Below are 26,085 nucleotides of genomic sequence, written 5' to 3'. Positions count from 1 at the left end.
TGCAAGGCTAAAAATTAAAGCATGAACCAATAACTATTATGTTACGCATGCATATTCTAATGCCGTCATTCAAATTTCACCTGGTAAATTCCATTTTTTTCTAAAATCCAAATATAAAGTTTTGTATGGGTTTGAATACCCTTTATATCAAGTTTCATGCCTGTAGATCAAAAACTGATGCAGGAGTTTGGTTGACAAATTTTTTTTAAACAAATATATACATGCATACATAAATATATATAGACATAACCTTTTTACGCAAATATTATGCAAGTATAAATCATGTAGAATATCTGCATGAATATAATTACACGTAATAGTTAACTAAAGATGATCATCCCATAAGAAAACGAAAAAAACTAATAGAGAATTAATTGAAATGAATGTTTAAAAGAATATGCAAATTAGCTAGATCTTTTGCAGATGGATGTCATTCCACAACACATATATAACAAAGTTGTATTTTCTTTTTAAATAAATAAGAAAAAGGGTATATTTATTTGCTTCCCCACTGAGCAAATTAGGCACAAGGCCGTTTTTTAATGTGGAGATAGGGGGAGGGAAAGGGGGATCCTGCTCCCGAGAGGTGGGAAATGGGAGCTGGATGGTAACTGTGGTCGTAGGGTGATCCCTACCTTGACCAAGTTCGGATATGTGGGGTTACCCCCACATATGGTCTTTTTGCTAGTCTTAGCTTGCAGTATCTGTCGGAACAGATGGTATTTATTTGCTCCCCCACTGAGCAAATTAGGCACAAGGCCGTTTTTAATGTGAGGTAAAAACCAGCTCCCCTAAAAGGGGTCACTCTGGTTACCAAAAATAATAATTGTCCCAGTATAGAGGGTTTCCCCTCCATTGACTGGTACAAATTATCTTAAGTGCAGTATCTGCCGGAACAGATACTACACTTTGATCTTTGCACCCCCGTGCCGCCAAATAAGAAAAAGGGTAGCTTCTTTTTTCTTAGCCTTTGAGCCCAGATCGAAGTGTAGTATCTGTTCTGATGCTACACTTAAATTAATTTGTCCTTGATCAATGGAAAGGAAATCCTCTATACTGAGACAATTATTATTTTTAGCTACTCCTAGAATGCCCCTTTTGCCCTTCTTTTGAGGAGCTGGCTTTACTCCACATTGAAAACGACCTTGTGTCACAGCGTGGGGAAGCAAATAAATACCTATAGAAAAAAGGGGTTTTAATATGAATATCAATAAAAAAATAAAATAAAATAAAAAAAATTTTTTATAGGAGCATAGAAGACAGATATAGATAGGATTTAGGTACACACAAAGATTTCATTGCCTAGGCCCAAGATAGAAGATATTCAGTTAAAGTGCTCGACATGGTAAGTGCTCGACTGAGCTTCAATCTATGGTCCCTCCTCGCCAAACTTTCACAAGAAACACTCGTCTAGCTGAAAACACCATCAATAATTTCCCCCACTCTTTATCTGCGCCTAAACCTAAACGTAGATTCCATGAAAAAAGCTTCTTTCTTAGAACTGCACGCCTGTGGAACTGTCTTCCGTTTTCCTGCTTTCCAGCTGACTACAATCTGATTGTCTTCAAGTCCAACGTAAACAAGTTCTTGATGAGCGGCGTTCCCGTTCCATTTAAGTTAACAAATTTACCGAATTTCCATTACTAACAATTACTCTTGACCCTTGTCCTCGAGTGGTCTTTGGGCCTTGATAAGTGGTGATGCCTATGTAAAAAAAAAAAAAAATTCCGAAATAGAAGCTGCTGTATATTGCATTGTTATCGTTGCGTATACAGTCACAGTGTACTCAGGGTATCTATAGATAGCTAAATCATATTTTGTTGCACGGTTAATAGTGCGTGAAGCAAGGGAGGTAACTCAACGTGAAATGTTAGCGAAACGAGAAAGTCAAAACCTGCCGAATTCCTTCTTGTTGTAAACATGTTGCGGAGGTCCACGCTTTCGTTAGCCATTCCTTTTTTAACCAAAAGTTTAACTTGTCGCAATGGCACTACAGTTTTAAGAAAGACAAGAATGCAGGTATGTATGCTGCTGTCGGGGAGATATGAAAATATTTGCAACACAATCAGCTTAGTTATTCCGTTAAAAAAAAAATAGTGCTTATACAGTCGACAAATCCAAATCAATTCTTTTAATATGTCGTTTTAAGCAAAAAAAGTTTTACATACTTAATTTTCATATCGAAAATGGTAATATATCCCAAAATTACGAAAATTCGTCGAGTAGAAAGTTATTTATAGTTAAAAAGTAATTTTTACAGAAAATTGGGTAAAATTGCATTTTTCTTAGACGTTATAAAGTAGACTGTGAAGAGAGTTCACACACGGGACATAACTCGGAACGAATATTTTAGATTACTTGTTCAGTGTGCAATATTTTTTGTCATCTATAGCGAAAAACTTTTCTTTTTTTTTACTAAAACCACAATAGCACTCGATTTTGCGTAATTTTTGGATATATTATTATTTCGACATCGCAATTAAGTACGTAATATTGTTTTTGCTTAAAACGAGATATTTTAAATTGATCTGCCGACTATATCTTTACAAGCATCCATTTTTTAATTATAGAGTAATCAAGTAAGTTGAAATTACATAAGAAAGTAATTCCCATTTCAGTCACGTAAATTATATAACGTGAAACGAATTTTTACATTGGCATTCAATTCAAACAACCCCATTTTTTATTTTTTTTTTTTATTTTTAATATTTTGGTAAAATAAAGTCAAGATTGTCTTCTCTTTTTGGATTTTGGTTTCTACGAGCAGACAGGACGCCGGTGTTAACCCACATATGTTCCCTTCTGATGAATAGTACAAAATCTTTACTTAGTGCTTATGCACTTATTGAACTGCGACTGAAGTATCAGAATTTTTGTAGGAATTTTTGACACCCCTAACACGAAACTGCGAATACAATATAAAAATCTCGGAATTTCTCTGTTAAAAGTGGGTTATGTATTTTTTTTAAGGATTATACTTCCAAAATAAACTATTACAGTTGTTTTAAAAGTAATAGAAATATTTTTTTTTTTTTTTTTTTTTAAACAGTAATGAATTTTCCGAACTCAATATTTTTCAATCTTTAAACTTTAAAAATCTATCAAAATTTTTCTATTGATTCTATTTTTACGATATTTTCAGGGTCAGTGTGAAATTTTATGTTCTTTCCAATAAATCGAATATAATATTTTAGACAAACGTTTTTTTTTTTTTTTATTCACGGTTCCCCCCCCCCCCATCCCAATTTTTAAGTGTCTATTACAAAGTAAATACTTAATTTAGACCCGGATAAGTACATAATTATTTACTCACAAATTGAAGAGAAAAGGTCAATACATAATATATTCAAATTAAAAAAAAAACGGACATCGTGTTCTCGTAGAATTTTACCTGTAAAGTTTGAAGTTTAAAACCTTTTTTTTAAACCACGTTATTTGTTTTTTCTTTTTTCTTTTTTAATGGAACCTTGGTCCTTGCTCCTTTAATTGAAAAAAAAAAAATTAGGGCTTGAATTACATTTTTCGAGGAGTTATAAGCTTGGAAAGACAGGGGGTCGAATAATTCACGCCTCCAATTTTGTAAATGTCTAATAATAATTAATTTAGACCCGGATAAGTACATAATTATTTACTCACAAATTGAAGAGAAAAGGTCAATACATAATATATTCAAATTTAAAAAAAAACGGACATCGTGTTCTCGTAGAATTTTACCTGTAAAGTCCGAAGTTTAAAACCTTTTTAAAAAAAAAAACATGTTTTTTTTTTTTTTTTTTTTTTTAATGAAATCTTGGTCCTTGCTCCTTTAATTGAAAAAAAAAAAAAATTAGGGCTTGAATTGCATTTTTCGAGGAGTTATAAGCTTGGAAAGATGGGGTGGAATTATTCGCTATTTTCACAAAATTTCTGATACTGCTACGACTGCGCTATCTTTAAAATAGTATTTGAAGTTAAATTAAAGTTGGTTTGTTTTACTGTACACATAGATTCGAAAAAGTTGTCAAAAAACAAATATATAACAAATAAATGTTATCAAAGGCAAGATAAGTTACTTTTCTACCTAACTGGATATGTTTTTAGTGTTTTTATTTAATGTAACATGTTTATTCAGCTCGAAAAACATACAGTGTTTACCGATGTATTGGAAAATTTAAAATGGCGGCCGACTCTCTCTTTGACACAGTAAGTTTGGGAAATGGAGTTATAAATAAAAAACTAGACAAATACGGTTTAAAACTCGCTCAATATATGTTACCGTGACAAAGGCTGAGGCTGACATATATTCGGTGGTATTTTGCATATTTTTAAAATTTTTAACTCCTTTTCCCAAACTTACCGTATCAAAGAGAGAGTCGGGCGCCACTTTAAATTTTCCAATACATCGGTGGTAAACACTGTTTTTCGAGCTGAATAAACATGTTACAATCAATAAAAATACTAAAAACATATCCAGTTTAGGTAGAAAAGTAACTTATCTTGCCTTTGATAACATTTATTTGTTATATATTTGTTTTTGACAACTGTTTCGAATCTATGTCAACAGTAATACAAACCCATTAAAGTTTTACGATATCATTTTTTTTAAAATTAAATTGTCAGATGAAAGTACAGAATAGTTAAATAACCCCATCCTCTTCCCATGTTAAGAACCAGAACGACTTTCGAAATAATGTTATTATTTCAGCACGGTTCAATAAGTGCCTAAGTAGTACCCTTTGTATCGGCTTTGTTTACTTCCGTTTTCTGCTAACCGTTCTGCTTCAGGATGAATGCTCTGAAAAAAGTCCCGTCTGATTAATATTTTTGCTTACCAGTTTAAAAATATGCAAACGAACTTGGCTGTTTTAACAGAATATTTTTAACTGATAAACAATAATTGTTTACTAAACATTAATCAGAAGGAACTTTTTTCGAGGCAATTTCATCGCGAATGATTTTCTATATAAAAAAACTACTTGGTAATTTACGTGATTGTTGGAGTATGACATCATTGTTCCGTGACGAGTACGTGCGTCATAAAGATTTTTCCGTATTCTCTCTCTTTAAAAAAAAAATTTTTTTTTTTTTTAATTATTTCGAATTCTAAAAATAACTGAAAATGTAGAAAAACAAACCCATTTTTTTTATTATCAAATACTCAAACGAATGCGTATGTTTGGCAAAATTGTTTAGTAAAAAATTAGGCAGTTTGTACTAGAAACGAAAAAAAAATGCCAATAAAAAATAAATAAACGTCGTCAAACGCAAGATAAGTTATCTTTAATTTTACAGATTTATATTAAACTAAAACAGGAAGTTCGGTTGGTTAATCGAAACATTTTCTCATCAAAACAAGATTTTTAACTGACACCGGTACGATGAAGTCAGTCAACAGACAAAAATCACTGTTCATACAAAATTCTTCCAACTGATTTTCCCGCTTCTCAAACGTCAAATGATTTCTCAATCCCTCCCACTGACAAGTGACCTGTTTTTAAAAGGCACGCGCACGTGATCTCGCGAGACATCGTTCACTACAAAACGTCACGGCCGCCATGATGGATTCTTTCTTTCTTGACGCGCGCGAGACTCACAGGACAGACAAACACGAGGACGTTTTTATTGTAAGCCATTTTCCCCACACTCCCTTCTGATCTCATGATCACAGAGATGACAAGGAGGTGGTGATCGTCTTCGCCGGGTGCTTCTTCAAGGGGGGGACGACACACGCCTCATCTTCACTTGTACTTTCGTCTGAAGGTCGAGCATCTCTGTGTCTTCTGGGAGGCTACTAATCTCCGAGTCACTGTCTGATGGTGGTGCTGCAATCCAGAGCGATGCCTTGCTAGATTCTGACTCTGATTCGTTTGTGTCGTCTAGTGATGGTTGCGTTACTAAGCGTATGTCTTTAACATTATGGGGCATGCCGTCGACCCGCACCACTTGTGGGCTGATTATTTCAATGACTCGCCCGACTCCATACCTTGTCATGCACCTGACACGCTGGTTCTTGATCCACACGGCATCCCCTTTCCTCACTCTCTCTGCGGTTACTTCCAGTTCAGGCAGCGGGTTTGTCTCTATGCCCTTCGCCCTGACGTGATACCTATGCAATGTATCAGCCGGCGCCGTAGAGGGCGAAACATCATCCTTTGGGGTTACATTGTACAAATAAACTGCCTCAAACACTGTGCAGCCTGATCTAGCCACGATTGTTTTGACGGTTCGATGATTCCATTCAATGATCCCATTTCCACTAGGTACATGGGCGCATCGAAACCTCAGATGTACGCTCCAGCTTTCAGTAAACTTTCTAAACTGCTCACTGGTAAATGCAGCACCATTGTCAAGCAATATCTTTGTTGGAGGTCCACGTTCAAGGAAAATATTGTTTAGTTGATGAACAATAGTGACTGTATCTTATCAACGCAGCATATGCCATATGGCAAACCTTGATGGACCTCAATCAATGAGAGTCAGGAAATCCTCACCATTGTGGTGAGTAATGTCTATCGCTAGCCGGCTCCAGTGGCTCCTTACTTCCAACTTCCCCTTTTCCCAGCAAACGGGTGCCGGGTCAATTGACTGGCATTCCATGCAGTTTTTGACCACTTTCATGACGTCTACCCTTCAATCAACTTAGCAAAATATAGGGTCCGCTTGACTCCAGGATCCCACGCTTTGTTGGTGGATTTCCTTAATCCAATTAGATTGACCAGGGATCATAGATGCACATAGGCATAGAGAGGTTGCGTAGGTTCAACAGTTCTTTTTATGGCATCAAGCCATCTTTGGGGTACCCTTGTTAAACAATCTGCCTTGTTTATGCTGGATCTGATCAGAGACACCTCCATTGATAATGCATATTCATTCACCAGGCTCATGATCGTGTTCAGCCACCGATGGATGAGCATCTTGCTCGTTGCTTTGGTTCGTACTCTAGCCCGTCCGGTAAGAGTGTCTGAAATTCACTTATGGATGTAAGCAGAAAATGTGAATAGTCACAGGAAAGGATTGCCAAGTTCATTCCCTTGATCACTGCATCGAGTTCTGCCAGATTTATGTGTTGGGAGTCCTTTTCTGGGCGTAACCAGCAAGCGTCTTCCACTACGGCTCCATCATGGACTAACAACACGCCAATCGCAAGAGAGCTTGCATCAACCAACACACTATGGTCCTGGCTGTCAACACAGTATCTGCTCCGTGCTGGATCTTCTTTGTGCACTCTGTTGAGGACCTCTCTGACCATTGTATTGAGAGGAGCGTCATAAATTTTGTCATCCCATCCGGTGGTGACGTTAGAGGCTCTCCGTTTGATGAATGCCATGCAATACGAAGCCAACCACCCACAGGAAGGTGTCCAACCAACTTTCCGCACAATGAAAATACGTTCTGTCACGTGAAAACACGGCATACCTGGGATTTCATTGCCTTGTTTCCAACACAGGACATTATCTTCTTCGCAGACCTGCAAACCGAGCACTCTTGCACCGTCCTGTAGCCTTTCTGGTTCTTTGCTGAGAAGGCCAAAGTTGTGAAGATGTTCTTTTACGCGTGTTGCAGGCACAATTTCTTCATCCACATGCACATCGTCAATATATGCAGATGTTGCCCGCTGAATGCGCTCATCCTTAGTCAATATAGCGTCAACAATCCTTTGCATAATTGATGGTGCCACATTCAGTCCAAATCCCATGCGGGTAAAGCAATCCCTTTCTCCCTTGATGAGCACCATTTGATAGGGCCATAGTGACTGATGTACATGCACTTGAAGGTATGCTTTACGAAGATCCAGCACAGATACATTAGATCCTGCTTGCCATCATTCCCTCAACTTCTTGGTACATACATCTGTGCGGGCTGTAAAAGGAGTTACGTGCTCGTTTAGTTCCCGATAGTCGAGTACGGCCTCACCTTCTGTTTATTATGCTGGATAACCGCCATTAACGGAATCAGACACTTTGGGGGGCCCAATTCCTTCTCCATTTTTTATCCAAGTCTGTAGTTCCTTATCGTATTCTCCACCAGCTCCAGAGGGAATTTTCTATTCCGGAACCCTATTCTACTACTTCCCGGGTGGCTGCTCATCCAATCATTTCCAGGAAACTGTCCAGGACCTCGTGTAATGGTCGAATTCCGCATGAAAGTCAGGCTGTTCCAGTTTCATGGATGCACCCAGAGCAAGGCAGGTGTTAGAGAAATGTGCCCTACCCTCACTATCAATACAGACACTACCCAATTCTTTGATAGCGTCTATTCCTAACAGCAAGTCATAACCAAGAAGGTCCCCGCTCACAACCAGGGCTCGTACGGTTATTGTAGACCCAATACCGACACATGTACGAATGACACTAACTTCACAAGAATCCTCTTCTTGTCCCATGCGTCACAGCATGCCTTGTGCACGAGAGTCTGTGCGCACCCTGTGTCTACGAGCGCAAAGCGTTCACACCCGTTCATGTGCACTCTCACTGTGGGTCGCGCCCTATTTGTCAATGATCTGGGGAAAATACTGGCGCTATGACAACTCCTTGCTACGTGACCTAGCTTGCTGCACTGGTAGCAACGCATGCGTCTTGGCGTTTTCTGAGCAGACATGTCCTTTACACTGCTTCGACTTCGGCAGTCCCTAGAAAAGTGGTTTGGCCCGCCACATTTATAACATTTTACGCCATCTTCGAATAGAGTAGATGCTTCTGCAGCTGCTACCACTGGCTTCGTATCTTTTTCTTTTAAAATATTGCGGGCTCTAGCCAACAATTCCTGAAGCCCAATCTCGCTGAGCCTTGACGATGCTCGTAGCAGTCGGCTGGTGTCGTCCTGGAGTTCTGTGAGAAAAGCACAACTTAATATGCGTTCAGTTACTCCACCAAACGGTGCAGCTAATCTCTTTAAATCCGCCAGGTAGACGTCCACTGTCTCATCCAACCCAAGCCGCCGTTCGGTGAACTGCCTCCAGGCAATAAGAAGGTCCGTAGCAAAGCCCACGTTTAGTGCCTCCTTAACCTCCTCCAAAGTTGGTTCATCACCGAGCTGTTGATAAACGTAGTATGCCCCCTTGTTCAGCTTCAATGGGATAACAGGCGTGGGATCCTTTATTTTGCAAAGCCGGCAGACAAGCTCAGCTTTTTCCCACCACTCAACTACTGTGGGGTCCGGTGGAGGAGCCGTCGAACTCTGGTATCAATCTCAGATCAAACTTGTCCATTGCCAAAAAATGGTCCGAAATAGCTTGAAGTCGATCAACAGGCAAAAATCACTGCTCATACAAATTCTTCCAACTGATTTTCCCGCTTCTCAAACGTCAAATGATTTCTCGATCCCTCCCACCGACAAGTGACCTGTTTTTATAAGACACATGCATGTGATCTCGTGAGACTTTGTTCACTACAAAACGTCATGGCCGCCATGATGGACTCTTTCTTTCTTTCTCAATGCGTGCGAGACTGACAGGACAGACAGACACGAGGATGTTTGTACGGTAAGCCATTTTCCCCACCGTTGCACGTAGGGTCGCCTGTGCTTCCGAATCGCCATATATGTTTGTGGCATTTCGGCATAAGACAAGTCTTGCATTACTTCCCTTGTTTTCTAGACGGTGATAGCTGATTTGATGCCCCTGACAAAACATCTTCCAACAGATATTTTATAATAACTGAAGGAATTTAGGTACTTATGCATTTATATTATCGTGCTGAAATAATAACGTTATTTGAAAGCCATTCTTAACATGTGGAAGGGAGGGTATTTTGTAACTATTTTCTACTTCCATCTAACAATTCAATAAAAACAAAGATATTGTGAAACTTGAATTTAATTTGAAAATATTATTTTTAAAAAATAGCACGATAATATATGTGCATAAGCACCGGAACTTTTCACATACCTATTATTATGATGATGATGTTTTTAAAACATCATCATCATAATAATAAAAAAATATGGACGCCTGTAAGCACAGCATCTTTAGATACATGTATCAACAGAACAGGTTAAAATTAATTTTATCGTCTGTGTAGTTCGTTATTAAAAATCAATTTGTTTTATAAAAGGTAAGTCTTATATTATTTTTTTATCCATTTTTTTTTTATTTATTCATAAATTTCTGCATAAATGATTTTCCATAGAAATTGACCCAAACTATAGTGAACACACAAAATGATGACGTCACTATGTTGTATATTGGTTTATATTGTAGGAGATAATATATTAAACATGTCATGTGTTATCTAGTGGATGTAAGATATTTTTCTTTTAACAGACAGATAATAAACGTATAAATCGTTTGTATGTTGTATGAGGACATGATATTGATGTGTAAACTGAGTCATGTTGTATCAGACTTATCACACGGGATATTTTTACAGTTCATATGTAAGAAGAATAATATATGCTTCATACCTTTTTTTCTTGAAGATTTCTTCTGTATCTTCACGCTGCTCCGTGACAACCATGAAGCGATCAACACCATATAATTGAGACAACTGTTTTTATTTGTGAAACCATTAAAACAACTCTTTATATTTTTGTAATATAAATTTATTACAGTTGTCTCAAATGGTTTTCACAGGATCTGCAGTTTCTACATTTTCTGTTCATACAGCCCGCTCCTAGCTGTCTGTCCACCCTTGTCCAGACGTCTGTCTGCTCTGGTGGTCAATCCTCAACTCTCTGAATCTCTCCAAAACTAACTACATCATGTGTTCTCTTACGTCACCTAATTACGTGCCTCATACCAATCTAATCCACAACTAGTTATTTGTTTATTCAAAACCCCAAAATAATGTTTACATATATTTTCTATTTTCACATTCTTTTTGCGATTCACACGTCAATCATTTCTTTCGCAATTTAATTGTTTATTCTTCTAATCATAATAACTGATCCAGCGATCATCCGTCGTTCAAATCAATTAATAAGAATACAATAACAATAATAATAATGTTTTGACCATTGCTCCCGCTTACCACAGTTAACAAATACTACGCTATGATCACAGCCTAAAGGGTCATAGCATTACAACTATAATGATGACGTTCTACACAATGGTTTGGAGGTACCTATGTGACACATTCTTAAAAGTAATTATTTTTTAATAAAAAACCGTATCATACTTGCGTAAAAAATTGCTACTTAAATTCATTCTTACGCCGAACAACTTATAATACAAATAATACTAGTAATAATAATAAGGCCCTCTAGCAGTTTAGATAAACCAAAATATGACCGGGACATATTTGGGATACACCGCTTGTAAGAATGTAATTTGATTGGCTACTGAAAATGACTTAATTATTGTAACAGAATTTAAAAATTAAAGTGGAACAATATTGAAATTAACGTAATAAAATTAAGGGGAAACAATATTAGAAAACAATATTTTCAATTAATTAATTTTTTATTAAATACAGAAAGAAATAAACATAATTAAAAATGATATTGTTCTTGGATAGAATAATATAGACATCTCCAAACTGTTGTGTAGAACGTCAGCATTGTACGCATTAATTGGTGACGTCATCATTTCTTGTGTTTACCATAGCCTGGGTCAATTTCTATGGAAGATCATTTATGCAGACATTTATGATTAAATAAAATGTACAATAAAAAAAAATGGATAAAAAAACTATATAAGACTTACCTTTTGTAAAACAAATAGATTTTTAATAACGAACTACACAGACGATAAAATTAATTTTAACTTATTCTGTTGATACATGTATCTAAAGATTCTGCTGCTTACAGGCGTCCATAGTTTTTTGGAAAAAAAGCGTAAAATTTGATTATCACTCTCTGTCATTTTTAAAAAAAAACATCAGCAATTTATTTGAAGCTTCTTTTGAATGGTAAAAAAAGTTAGGATGATAATATTGAATTAAATTAGTTACATCGTGTTACATACAAGGGTGGGGGTTAAAACTGTGGCACGCGTTGGAGGTACCTACATAATAATACACACGAAAATACCTGACAAGATTTCCTTCTCCGCCACATAAATTACAACAAATGTAGATTGATCTTTATGATGATAATAATTAAGTAATTAATAATTAAATTATGATGATAATAATAATTAATAATTAAATTATGATGATAATAATAATTAATAATTAAATTATGGTGATAATAATAATTAAGTAATAATTAAACAATAATTACATTTTTTAACAATAAAATAATTTGTTTTAAAAATTCTGTTAGAATAATTTCGCCAATTTCATTAAGCAATCAAATTACATTCTTACAGACGGTGTATCCCCAAATATGTCCCAGTATTTTCCTCATATTTTACTTCATATAAACTGCAAGCGAGTCAATAATTATAATTCGTCTAAGAATGTGATAAATTCCCACAGTTAAAATAATGGTGCTGGTGTGCTTTTGCCACCGTGCTATTTTTAAATAATTTTTTTTCAGGTTAAATTCAAGCTTCACAAGCTTCAAGTTTCTTTTTTTTTTTTTTTTTTTTTTTTTTGTTGTTGTAAATATAGCAATACGCTACAACAGAACACCGACCACTCTAATTTGTTTTTTTTAGAGGTAATCGAGGTCACTGACAGCGAATCTGATAATCAAACCTGTGGAATAATCGGAATTACCTCCCTTGGACTGTTAACCTTCTTTCCTCTTATTGTAATGTACCTATTTACTATGCCTCCCCACGGGACAGAGTTAGACACCAGGGTCGTTTTTTAACGTGGAGAAAAGGTACAAAAATAAAACAATTGTCTCAGTCGTGAAGGATTTCTCCTCCACCGAAAGAGAACAAGAAATAGAAGTGCAGCATCTGGAGAACAGATACTACACTTTGATCTTGTCCCGAAGGCCAAGTAAAATCTTATTGTAATGTAATCGAGCCCGCGCGGGCTGTAAGAGTGAGTCAATAAATCCTGTCGTATTTCATATTTCTCTTTTTGTTCTGTTCTTATACTAAACCCTTCAAAACCTTACAATACCCGTCGCAAATTTACCGTTTGCATGGTATTAACCCCTGAACCCAGGGACTATTTTCCGCCATTTTACAGCTTCCATTTATGCTATGGATTTGCTGGAGATCTCTGCTGATTTTCTGTCTACTACATCTTTTTTTTTTTTTTGGTGTGAGATCTGAAAGGTGTGGGATGAAGGGTGCCATATAGGTGATGATTCCCAGTATCCTTTGCAGGTCGGTCATGTTCAATGGATGAAGTAACGTTTTTATTTCTTTCAGCCTGCTGGGATCCAGGTACATACCATTTTGATCGTAGATTGCACCACAAAAACTAAATCTGCTTTTCATTGACTGCATATTTTTCATGATTGAATCAAAGTCTTTCTTTCTGTGCAATCTTCATTAAATTGTGCAGGTGCTTGTTCTTCTTGATGACATCTCCCGGATCATGTCCATTTTCTGGATAAACATATCCTGAGGCATCATCAGATCCAAAAGCGTCTGCTGGAAGCAAAATGTTCCAAAAGGAGAGTTAAACATAGTTAACAGTTGTGAGTCTGCATTGAGTTTGATGGACCAGTATTCAATTTGGAAAAATGGGAAATTTGATTAGAAGGTTTGTGAAGATCTATCTGATGGTCATTTCGTTTCTGAATAGAATTGAAAGACATTTTTGTTTGAATTTTTCAAACATTCTTTCATTGTTCCTCTGACAGGCATTTACAGTCGGCATCCTGATTTATTTTTGGTTTCCATGTTGTTTTGCTTCTTTTTCATATTTGTTGGTGCAAACTTTGGTCCAATGATTTTTTTCTTTAATAAGCTGAACATTTGGTACCCCATGCTAGACATTTTCCATTCTGATGGAAGCTTCCATATCATTTACAATGCTTCTATTTAACTGAATCTTTTCACTTTGTCTAGTTCAGCTAGTTGTCTCAAGAAGAAAGAATTGCTGATTTTTGAGCCAGAATCTACTCCATCTAACACTTGCAAGGTTTTGATCTTCAAGTAATATTTTTAAAAGCTTTTTCAGCTCTTTACATCAAGTGGCTTCATGCCTTTTCTGGAGCTATTTACATGAAAAAAATGTCAAAATATTATTGAAAAAAAGCTTCTTATGTTTCTGAATTTTTGAGATAAGGATTGATTATTTATACTATTTGTATTATTCGGACTACTGTTCTCATTTTGAGTGCTATTTGCATAACGTTTCGACCGATGTAGCCTCCAACTTTCTTCAGGTGTACCTTGTCGAACTCGGGAGTCTTTTTGTCAAACTTGGTAATTTGCATGGAATTTCGAATGGAGTTTTTTCTTTAATCTATGAGGGTAGCATGCTCTCATTCTGTCATCCATGACCGGATATAAATGTTAAGAAATTCACAATTGTATTCTTAGTATCGTGCGCACTGAAGATTGAACCTGCAATCTCCAGAGTATGACATGTCTGAAAAAGGTTGGTGATTACATCGGTTGAAAGATTGTGAGAATAACATCACAGATGAAAACAGTAGTCCAAAAAATGGAAAAAATGGAAAAAATAGGAAAAATCCAAAAAATGGAAAAAATGGAAAAAATAGGAAAAAAAAAAAAAAGTGAACAAATATAAAAGAATACAAAAAATGCAAAAAAAGTTGAATTAAAAAATTTTTTTGTTTTCTTTTCTCAGATAGCAGGATCAGATGTTCTTGTAAACGAGCCGAACAAAAATGCGATAACAACCCAGAAACAGTGTTTCAGTGTGGATTCAAGCAATATACAAGGGTGAATATGAACGCATACATCTTTAGAATTACCTCCCCCCTCCCCTTATTTTGTTCTTTACTCCTTGTTTCCTTGTGAAATCAGTTGAAGTAGTTTTCAGGTGAAAATGAGAAGCTGGTTGTGAATGCTAGCACCCAAATTGTATTTTTGAATAAAATTTTATGCACTTTCCTATCATTAATTCCTATTTACTTGCCTCCCCACGAGGGCAGAGTTAGACACAGTCGGTTTTTAATGTGAAGAAAATCCAATTTCCCAAAAAGGGGCACTCTGGATAGGAACTAAAATAAAAATTATCTCAGTCATGAAGGATTTCTCCTACACTAACCGAGGACAGAAAAGGTGAAGTGTAGTATCAGAACAGATACTACACTGTTATCTTGGTTCGAAGGCCATGAAGCTCATAGGATATATCTTTAAATAATAAAGTAAAAGTTATTTTCCAATCATCCTGTAAAACTTTATCAGTAAAAAAAAAAACCCAAAAAAACTTTATCAGTTGTTACGCCGTATCCCAGACCTACTGGGGACAGTAGAGATGGGTAACATAACGAGATATAAAATTTCCCAGGTTCCTTGATAATGTGTTATGGGGAAGGGATTAACCATCTCGAAGACAACAATAAAATGAAATGTACTGGACAACAAAGTCATATAAGAAATAACGAGGACAAATATCGTTGAAAAATTAACAAACTTTTTTTATATAGAAACTAGCGAGGGGTACCCGGCGTTGCCTGGGTGTTTGGAGGTGTGGGGGGGGGGGGTAAAAAAAAAAAAGTAAGTATGAGGATTGAACCCGAACCGTTGAGGCAAAGTTGTAAATTAAAGTGTGAAAAAAAAAACGTGCGACGTTAACCATTGCCCCACCGCGAGATGCTAACGGAAACACGTTTGAATTTATTTAATTACTTGGATTTAGCAGGTGCCCGTTTTAATGAGTTAATGAGGTCAAGTTTGACTGCGGGATAGTATTCATTTACTGCTGAACGCTTTTTTTTCCCCCCCAAGATGTTATAGGAAAAAGACTAACCCACATGCGGCGAGCGACAAATATTGAATATTTATCTTCCCGAAATTGAGCAAATTAAATAGACAAGCGAGCTTCGTTGTTAACTGTGAGATATTACGATTTATATGCGATATAAAAGTTTTAAAAAGTTGTGAAGCGAGCGACCGCTTCTCTGAAAAAAGCCTTTTGTTGACATACAGAAAAAGCGAACACACATACATAGATACATACATTTTCGCTTTTATATATATAGATATACAAAATTTAATTCAAGAAAGAAAAAGAAATATATATAACTAAATGAAATGGTTTTATGTTATTCAAATTCTATCAATCCACACGTAACACAGTCAATGTTCGCATCAAAGACAAAAGTCGTCTGCTCAATTTAAGATGGGTTATAGGATAAGAGAGATGTTAGAGAGATGAAAAGTTTTGGTTGGAGAACTCACTGAATTTGTCCTTTCTTTTGTTTTTTGTATATTCCTTTCCTTTGGATTGTTTACATTTCATTACGCATGCATACACGTGCTAGCTTTTATAGTTGTGTCCTTTGGATTGCTTACATTTCATTACATATGCATGTTAATTGCTCCAAGTCTTTGTTTCTGAAGCTCATTGAAGTTCTTGGTCTACAGTTAATATTTCACTGCTCCTTTGATCCTTTGCTCAGCTATATCGTCACTGGATTTTTTTTTTTTTTTTTTGTTCTTTGTTCAGTTGGCATTTTCGCTTTGCTCACTAGTCAAAACTCACTTTCACCATCGTCGGCAACATCGCCTTATTTGTATGTCTCATTGATATCTACCTCCGCCATCATCGCTGTATTTGCTTAGCGCGGTACCGTGCCGCCATCGTCATCTTTCTCCTTCATTGCCTGTACCTTCGCAGTCTTATGACCTGTCGCTTTGAAGCACAAAGCCTTACTGACTGTCGTTGACTTTTTTCAGTTCCCCCTCGGTCTATATTGTGTATTTCTCTCTATATACAATCTATCTGTCTCTATCTTTTCCCTCCCCTCTCTCTCTTTTCGATCAGTTTTCTTTTCTCTTTCCTCTCTGCTTTGTTTACAAAATGGGAACAAGCAGATGATAATCAGCCTTTTGGGCGCAAAATAATAAAATAAATATAGGGAAAATATATCTCCTCTCGGTTTAAAAATCAATAAAATAATTTATTATACATTTTTATAAATGCATCACACTGTAAAAAAAAAAAAAACTTAATCAGTAAATGTTCTTAAAATTTTGAGATGAGGATTGATAATATTATTTGAATCATTTGAACTACCATTCTCATCTTGAGTGTTATTTGCACAACGTTTCAGCTGATGTTACCTCTGACTTTGTTCTTGTCGAACTCAGGAATCTTTCTGTCAAACTCGCGAATAGGCACAGAATTTCGAATGAAACCTTTTCTTGAATCCACAAGGGTAGCATGCTCTCATTCCATCAGCCATGAATGGGCAGCAGTCTCAAGTAGTTTGGGGTTGTGTTCTTAGTATCGACCCGCACTGAGAATTGAACCATCAACCTCCAGAAGAGTGTCACTTACAACTGAATTTGACCTAATACACTGTCTGTTACCCCCATGGGTCCTTGAAAGATTTCCAAATACACCTGAAGAAGGTCAGAGGTTACATCGGCTGAAACATTGGGAAAATAACACTCAAGATTAGGAAAGTATTAATTTAGTTATTGTGGACTATTATTCTCATCTTTATTAGTTGTATCACAACGTTTCGGCCAAATATTCCTCTGGCCTTCGTCAGGTGGTAACCACGATGGATAGGAACTTTGAATCTTCTAACTGCATTCTCAGCAATCGCTGCCATCCGTAGTTGTCGTCTCATCACGTTTTTGGCCAAGTAAGCCTGGTTCTGGCTTTGGGTAGGTGTGAAACCACTATTTTCAGACAATTCTCATCTGGAACCGTAGAGATTCAATGTCTGTATCAATTGCGACACAAGCCTCAAAATTGAATCTCTACGGTTCCAGATGATAATTGTCTGAAGATAGCGGTTTTAATCCTACCCAAAGCCGGCCAGAGGTTTACTTGGCCAAAAACGATGTGAGACGACAACAACTACGGATGGCAGTGATTGCTGTGAATGCAGTTAGGAGATTCAGAGTTCCTATCCATTGCGGTTTATCACCTGACGAAGGCCAGAGGAATAGTTGGCTGTGTCAAAGCAATCGAGGTTGACAGGTGTTGTTGAAAGGTTAAGTCAAGTTAGTTGACAAATGTAATAAATGTATATTTGTTTCTCATTCATATATGTATGTGCCTCTTTCTTTCTCTCTCCTTTTCTCTCTTCTCCTTTCTCTCTCTCTATCTTTCTCATTTTGTTGCCATGAATGAAGATTTGTAAACTATTAACGCCTTGACTTTATTCAAGTCTGTTGCAAAAAGTTGGGAAATGCGACTTGATGGGAACAGTCGCATGCCAGCTCAACTCTCGAGTTCTTTATCTCTTTCTTAAAATGTTAAAATAAAATAATTCTATTTTTATAAAGATGATTCATTGTTCCCTTATTTCATACAGCGTTCAATTTCAGCTGAAGATCCCTTCCCAGATAATTAATTCTCAGGAGAGAATTAATGACACCTAATAACACCGAGAACCCATTACAAGATCAGATGCAGACAACATCATGTCATTAATGTCATTAATTCTCTCCTGAGAATTAATGATATTAAAATCAGATGCAGCAGACGTCATGATTTAAAGTGGATATGCTTATCATTTTATTGCGTCTAACATCCTGACTGGGGGGGGACGACTGGTTGTCATCTCAGGACATAGCAGATACGCCAAGTTACTCTGCTCTATGCATGTGTGTTGTCTTTGCAAGAAGAACAGGAAAATGCTGTGTCTGAGTTTTTATACTACACAAAAGGTTTTGCCAATGACTATCATTTGCGCTTTGATTGGTTAAAAGAAACTAGAGAACCATGCGAGATAGACAGGAAGGGAAATTGTTGGTTGTAGCTAGTCGAGTGTTTGCCGTGAATTCCTATCCAATTTCCACCATCACTGATCATCATGATGTTGTCTCATCTGAAACTCATTAACCCTTATCTTTAAGTGACCTCTGGGCCTTCATAAATTGTAACTCCATCTGATATTTTGAGCTTTTGTCCAATTAAGAATTTCTAAAACTATATTGTCATATTTGAAATTAATTTTTGCCAGCCAACATCAAGGATATTTTTTTTGGTAATATGAGTTCTTATTCTGTTTTGCAGTCCTCTTTCTCAAAATCTGTATGAAACAATATCGAACGAAACATTAGAATCGTTGCTTGAATGTTGTGAAAGTTTTGAAGATCTGCAGAATTGTCCAAAAGAATTTGATGCTACCTACGCAGTAAGTAAATGTTTTAGTTTTGTGATAGTTTGTTGCAGAGTGTTACATAATGAAAGTCATTATTTGATTGGAAAGGTTTGAGTGACACCTAGGGATCAGAGGTGACACCTCAATAAAACGGAAGTCAGCAAAATCACGTAACACCAGGGGAGAGATAATTCTATCTCTTCCTGGCAAGACTTCAAGCAAAACAGACACTTAAAATGCACCATTCTCAATGGGTGGGTGTACATAATCTATCTAGAGGGTAACGTCTATATCTCTCTCTCACTCGGACATGCATGCGAGCAGCTCATCACGTTAAAGTGTTGGTTTCTATCTAGCTTTCTCTGACTAAATTGATATAAAAAACTAATAGGACCCATTAACTGGCGTTGCCCGGTGTAAAAAATTAAAGTACGGCTGTTGTTGTAGCCCAACCACCAACCTCCTCATGTTAATTCGGAATGGACACCCCCAACCTCTTTATGTTAATAACGGCTTTCGGAATAGCACCCCATTTTGTGAGCAGGAGTATGGTTGTCAAAAATTTCCCCAAAATGTAACTTTGATAATTCCCACGCGCAAAAAAATTGGTTGGTGTCGGTCGGCTCCTGCATAATAATCTGGCAGGCAGGATATGGTTCAAGGTATGGTAAGAAAGAAAAGTAAAGAGCCGTGCATTGCATCTCAGCAGTTGTATTTTGAAATGTTAGAACAGTGCGTAAGCAATGCGACAATAACATCCAGGGTGTGAGTTCCATATAGAAACGTTGATTCAATTTGAATAAAATAGTTTTCTTTCTCCAACTTTACAACATGGAGAGAAAGAAGAAAAGAAAAAAAGAAAGAAAACAACATACTGAGGATGGAGTTTAGCTCCAAAATATATTTATGTTATAAATTTCAAACAAGTAAAGCATTTGTTTCTTTTCCTAATATTACGTTGTGATTTGGCTTTCAAGCGCACTTGATGCATATTTTATTTTAATAAAATTAAATCAACGTTTTCATATGGAATTAACCCCCTTGACACATATATATATATATATATATATATATATCATTCAAACACTAATGTGTTTGAATATATGGTTAAGTGGCAGTTTTAGTCATTTAGAACTGCTTTAAAGTTTAACTGCTCATTCATTTTTTGACTAAATTTCAATAAACGTTTCTATATTGAATTCATACCCTTGACACACACACATATATATATATATATATATATTAAATTTCAATAAACGTTTCTATATGGAATTCATACCCTTGACACATATATATATATAAATATATATATGTATATATATTTCCGCATACTAGAACCTTTTCATCAGTATTTCAGCGTGATAGTCTTACTTAGAATATTTTTTTTTTCTTCTTTTTAGTACCATGATGACTTATATACATTTCCATGTGCAAGAATGTTTTTGTCTTAAATTCTCCACAAAAAAATTGGTACATTTGATAATTATTTTATTATTCTTTCAGATGCATGCTTTTTGTCAAAATGATTTCTTGGTACACACAACCTAAATATCCAACACTTTTACTTTTTACATGTATTCTTTTTTCGTACAGCATTCCCTTTATTTTTTCTATGTATCGACAATCACTTTTGTGAATTTTTTTTTTTTTTTTTTTAGAATGGTGTATTTTTTTTTTTTTTTAGAATGGTGTATTTTTTTTTTTTTTTTTAGAATGGTGTATTAACTTTATCTTTCGGAGATCATGGTACTTATGTAATCAACAAACAGTCCCCAAACCGACAAATCTGGCTCTCATCACCCTTCAGGTTGAGTATTTTAATATTTACTCATTTTCTCTCCTTATGAATCACTAAATTAATATTTTTTGTGTGTTTCTTAAGCAAAAAGTCAGAAACTACTCAAGATACACTTATAAAACTTAAATCATTGAATTCAATGTGACGTCAACCTGTTCATGGTAAAATTAAATACTGTTGATAGTCGTATATGAATTTAATGTAAAATGATACCCTATTTCCAAGTCATTCTAGCCTTTTTACTATTTTTTTTTTTGCTATGGGAGATAAATCCTGTGAATTTTTAGTAGTTTTAGGCGATAATGTGTGGTTTTACAAGTTTTTTTTTTTTTTTTTGGTGGGGGAGCTTACTCAACAGATTTAGGGCTAGGAATAGGGTTAGTATACGTCCAGTTATACCGTGCAATTTAATTTTCATTAGGAGACCTTCATACCAGACCTTATCAAAGGCCTTGGATATATCAAGGGCTACAGCCCTGGCTTCGCCCACCTTATCCAGTGTATGTTATATGCATTTAGCGATGAATGTTAAAATATCTGCAGTAGAACGACATTGCCTAAATCTATACTGTTTATCAGAGAGATTTGCTTTTGTGAGGTAGTGAACTAGTGCTTTATTAATTAAGGTCTCAAAGATTTTAGCAAAGAGGGAAAGGAGACTGATAGGGCAATAATTAGGAGGGTCAGTCTTTTCACCAGAATTCTTGTACACTGGTACCACAGAGGCCATCTTCCAGCTATTAGGGAAGCAAGATTCAGCAAGGCATCTATTGTAGAGCTTGGAAAGTACAGGGGCTAGCTCAGCTGAGCATTTCTTAATTAGTATAGCAGGGAAGAGATCAGGCTCACATGCCTTAGAGGTGTCTAAGTTTTTTATGCTATCGCAAACATGAGAAGGTGTGATTTTCACATCATCTATTGTGGCTGCCATCCACATAGGGAAATTTGGGAGTGAGTTGAGTGTTAGTGGCAAGGTTAAGGAAAAGTTTTTTGTTTTTTTTTAAATTTTTTAATTAACTTTTCAGCATAAAATCCCCCCCACCACCACTACCAAATGCATAGAATTTATCTTTCATGGCAAAATATATTTTGGATTAGTTAACAAGTTAGAATTTGCACAAAATGGAGTATTATTTTATGTTTAATTTCATATCGGGTGGTGAAGGGGGGGGGACATTTTAGGAAATTAGAAGTGTTGATGGTGGTTGGAAATTTAATAAGGATAGCTTGACCTGAGTGGCTCTTGTGCCTTGATAAGTGGTGACCTCCATGTAAAAAAAAAAAAAAAAAAAAAAAAAAAAAAAAAAAGAAAAAAGGGGGTTGTGAAATTTTTGTTGGTTTCAGGTTTTCTTGCAATTAACCACCCAACCCTAACCCTAACCCATATTTCTAAAGAAATGTAATTTATTTCTCTCACTCTCTTACTCACAGTGGTCCGAAACGTTACGACTTTGAAAATGGGAAATGGATCTACAAACACGATGGCATCAGTTTACATCTTCTTCTGACGAAAGAATTTTCCAAGATTTTCGGTGAAGAAATCTCCCTACAGGAATGCGCTTATTGTTAAGAGTTGCACGCCCCTAAAATGGAATTTTATTTTTTAATGAAACAAGATAAATAAAATGTAAATTATTTTTTGCTTTTTTTGGTTTTTCTTTCCTGGTTTTTATTTTTTTTATACTAACAGAGAAACCCGATGTTGCCCAGGATTAAATGATAATCAACAGATGTTTTAAACTTGCATATTTTTATTGTCATTGAAATTGGTGACATTGCTTATTTTTTTTTCAAATTAATTGATTGCCTGCTCTAGTTGGGGACCCATCATGGTGCACCAGGAGAAAGCTTCACATGCCTCCCCACTGTGACTTAGTCCACAATACATTGTAGTATACATTGCACTGTAGAGAACCTGCTGTTGATTTTATAAAATTATTTTTTTAAATATAATGGATTGAATTAAAGTTTAAAATGCAAAAGTCAAGTATCATGGTTCAATTGTACTCTAAGTAGAAACATTCATTTTGAACATGTTCCTGTCATATCAAAGAATCTACTGTTGATTTTATGTCGGGCCTTTCGGCTTGTGTGGTAATAAAATTTCTCAGATGTACTTGTGATGTTAGGCTGTGTAAGGTATATACTTTCGATTCTTGATTATCGATTATCGAAGATATTCTGATACAAAGTCTATCTAAGAACACTGCCAGGCACATAAAGTATTGTGAAATTTCATAAAAATCAGCTCAGCCGTTTTTGAGTCCATAGGGAACTCTCTCTCTCTCTCCCTCTCATTCTCTCTCTCTCACACAAATACACACACACAAAGTTCTTTTTATATAAGAGAAGAGATATTTTTTATTACCCTTTTGCAGCACCAACAAGGTATATTGCTACTTGAAATGTAAAAGGCCACAATTTGGGATTGTACCTGTGGGGAGTTAAGCAGCAAGGTATTTGTTTATATTACATTTAAACTTCTGCAGGTTAGAACAGTCGAGAAAGCAGAAGGAATTCCAAAATCTAGCAATCCGATTGTTTGATTGCCGCCTTGACTGAGTCATAATGGCACTCAACATTGTTTTTGGTTTGTTCGTTAGCAAGCTTGTTGCTAATGGCATCACTATGAATTAAACATCAAGTAAAGATGATCCAGCATCCTCACTCACTAAAGTCAAAGAAGATTTGCAGGATTTATCATCAGGATTGCGACGGATAGGCATTCAGGAAGCGTAATAATTCTCATTGGCTACACAGTGCAACGTCGGAAAAAGTGCAGGACATCTGTGGCCATTTACAGAACATGAATATTCTACCTCTGAAAATTAAATAAAGAGTTCTGGTCAAACTTTTCCAAGTTCAACACGATACACCCGAAGAAGATCGGAGGTTTCATCGTTTGAATTGTTCTGAAAATATTGATCAATATGAGAACAGTAGTCGAAATTATTCTTGCTTAACCAACTTCAACTTGAACTAGCGCCTATACTTACAAAACTGTTTAAACGTTGTCTTAAGGAGAATAGTTTCCCATCTCCCTGGAAAATTTCATCAGTATGCCCTGTATTTAAGAATTCAGGTGATCGCTCATCCCCCTCTCAGTACAGGCCAATAAGTCTCCTGTGTGTCATGAGTAAGTTGCTGGAATCTGTGTTAAATACAGAAGTAATCAACCATCTCAACAAAAATAACCTTCTTAGTGACACTCAATATGGTTTCCATTCTGCTAGATCTACAGCAGATGAGCTTACAGTTATATCTCATAGGATTACCAAATCTCTCGACGGAGGCAACATTTCTAGGGCAATTGCTCTTGACATATCTAAGGCCTTTGATAGGGTATGGCATAAAGGTTTACTTCATAAGATCTCTAGCTATGGTATTGCTGGAAATGTCTTCTCAATTATTAAATCATTTCTTTCTGATAGGTTCATAAGAGTAGTAGTTGAGGGGCAAAAATCAGAAGCTCACAGTATTAATGCCGGTGTCCCTCAGGGGTCCATCCTGGGCCCAACTCTTTTCCTGATCTTCCAAATCACATCCTTACATCATTTGTAGACATTTATGCTGACGACACTACCATTTATGCTGACGACACTACCATTTATGGTAGCACATCTAAGACAGTAAATGACCAAGTTCTCTCCAATTCTCTCTCCTCTGATCTTGAGCACGTAGTACAATGGGGTAAGGAGTGGCTGGTTACTTTTAATGCATCTAAAACCAAGCTTCTCTCTTTACATCATCAACATTCTGATCCACATCTGGCATCAATTGAAATGAATGGCTCTCGTCTTCAGGAGGCCTCAAGTTTTGACAAGCTTCTGGGCTTGACCATTACTCCTGATCTTAAATGGTATACGTACATCAAATCTGTTGCCAAGGCCGCTGGAAAAATGGTGAGATCTTTCTATCGATCCGGTAGATATCTCACTGCTGATGCTATTCTCTATCTATAAAAGAGCCAGGTACGTCCAAGGATGGAATACTGTTGCCACATCTGGGCAGGAGCTGCTAGAAAGGACTTGGCCTGCCTTGATAGAGTTCAAAATAGACTTCGTAGCCTCGTAGGAGATGCCCTTTTCTCTTCGCTGCAACCTCTATCTCACAGAAGAGATGTTGCGAGTTTGTCTCTGATGTATCGTTATTTTCATGGAAAGTGTTCGACTGAGCTTCAATCTATGGTCCCCCCTCACCAAACTTTCACAAGAAACACTCGTTTAGCTGAAAACACTATCAATAATTCCCCCCACTCTTTATCTGTGCCTAAACCTAAACGTAGATTCCATGAACAAAGCTTCTTTCTTAGAACTGCACGCCTGTGGAATTGTCTTCCGTTTTCCTGCTTTCCGGCTGACTACAATATGGTTGTGTTCAAGTCTAAAGTAAATAAGTTCTTGATGAGCCGTTCCATATAAGTTATCAAATTTACCAAATTTTCATTACTAATGATTACTATATTGTCCAATTTGTACTGTACACTCTTTAACCCTTATCCTTGAGTGGCCTCTTGGCCTTGATAATGTGGTGATGCCTATGTAAAAAAAAAAAAAAATTACATTGTGCAATGCTCAAAAAAAGTACAGAATATATGTGGCCATTTTTTTTATATGCACAGTGGTATGGAACATTTATTTCTGACCTTTTTTGTCAAAGTAGCTACTTTCCTTTTTTTTTTTTTTTTTTTTTTTTTTTTTTTTCAAAATTGTTATTTTTCAGAATTTTTTGAATAATCTTATTGTGAGTAATGAATATGGCGAGAGGTTCCATTATGACATTTCAGCGATGGAGAAACGTTTTAAAAACAAATGGTATCATGACATGTTCTGTGGTTTTCATTCATAACCAATAGTAATAAAACATGAAATCTGATGAAATAAAGGTCATATTTAGTCTCAGGATATTTTTTTTTTACACTGAAACAGATCTTATGTGGAATGTATTTCTTTTGTCGAATTTATTTATTATTTTTATTCATTTATTTATTTATTATTATTTATGTAATATTTTTTATTTATTTATTTTTTATTTATTTATTGTATTTATTATTATTCTTTTATTTATTTATTTTAATTATTTTTTATTTATTATTATTTTTATTTATTTATTTAGTAATGTTTATCATTATCTTATTGTTTATCTATTTTTTATTTATTTATTATTTATTTATTATTTTTATTTATTTATTTATTATTATTATTTATTTATTTATTATTATTTATTTATTTTTTATTTATTTATTTTTTATTTATTTATTG

At 35.7% G+C, this 26,085-nt stretch overlaps 1 protein-coding gene across 1 annotated transcript; it reads left to right on the top strand.

Annotated features, from left to right (window-relative positions):
- The first annotated feature begins 1,819 nt into the window (after positions 1–1,819).
- LOC145247536 (frataxin, mitochondrial-like) lies at positions 1,820–22,461 on the top strand. The gene is made up of 5 exons (XM_080109366.1): positions 1,820–2,019; positions 14,583–14,677; positions 18,939–19,059; positions 20,739–20,833; positions 22,256–22,461. Exons 1-5 carry the CDS (start codon positions 1,921–1,923, stop codon positions 22,392–22,394), a joined length of 549 nt encoding a protein of 182 aa, XP_079965492.1. The 5' UTR covers positions 1,820–1,920; the 3' UTR covers positions 22,395–22,461.
- Positions 22,462–26,085: the final 3,624 nt, after the last annotated feature.

The sequence above is a fragment of the Euprymna scolopes genome, chromosome 25 (genome assembly GCF_053919585.1).
Source record: "Euprymna scolopes isolate OS-2025 chromosome 25, ASM5391958v1, whole genome shotgun sequence".
Lineage (NCBI taxonomy): Eukaryota > Metazoa > Mollusca > Cephalopoda > Sepiida > Sepiolidae > Euprymna > Euprymna scolopes.
The sequence above is the reverse complement of the archived record's forward strand: the minus strand, read 5'-3'. Positions and strand labels throughout refer to the sequence as shown.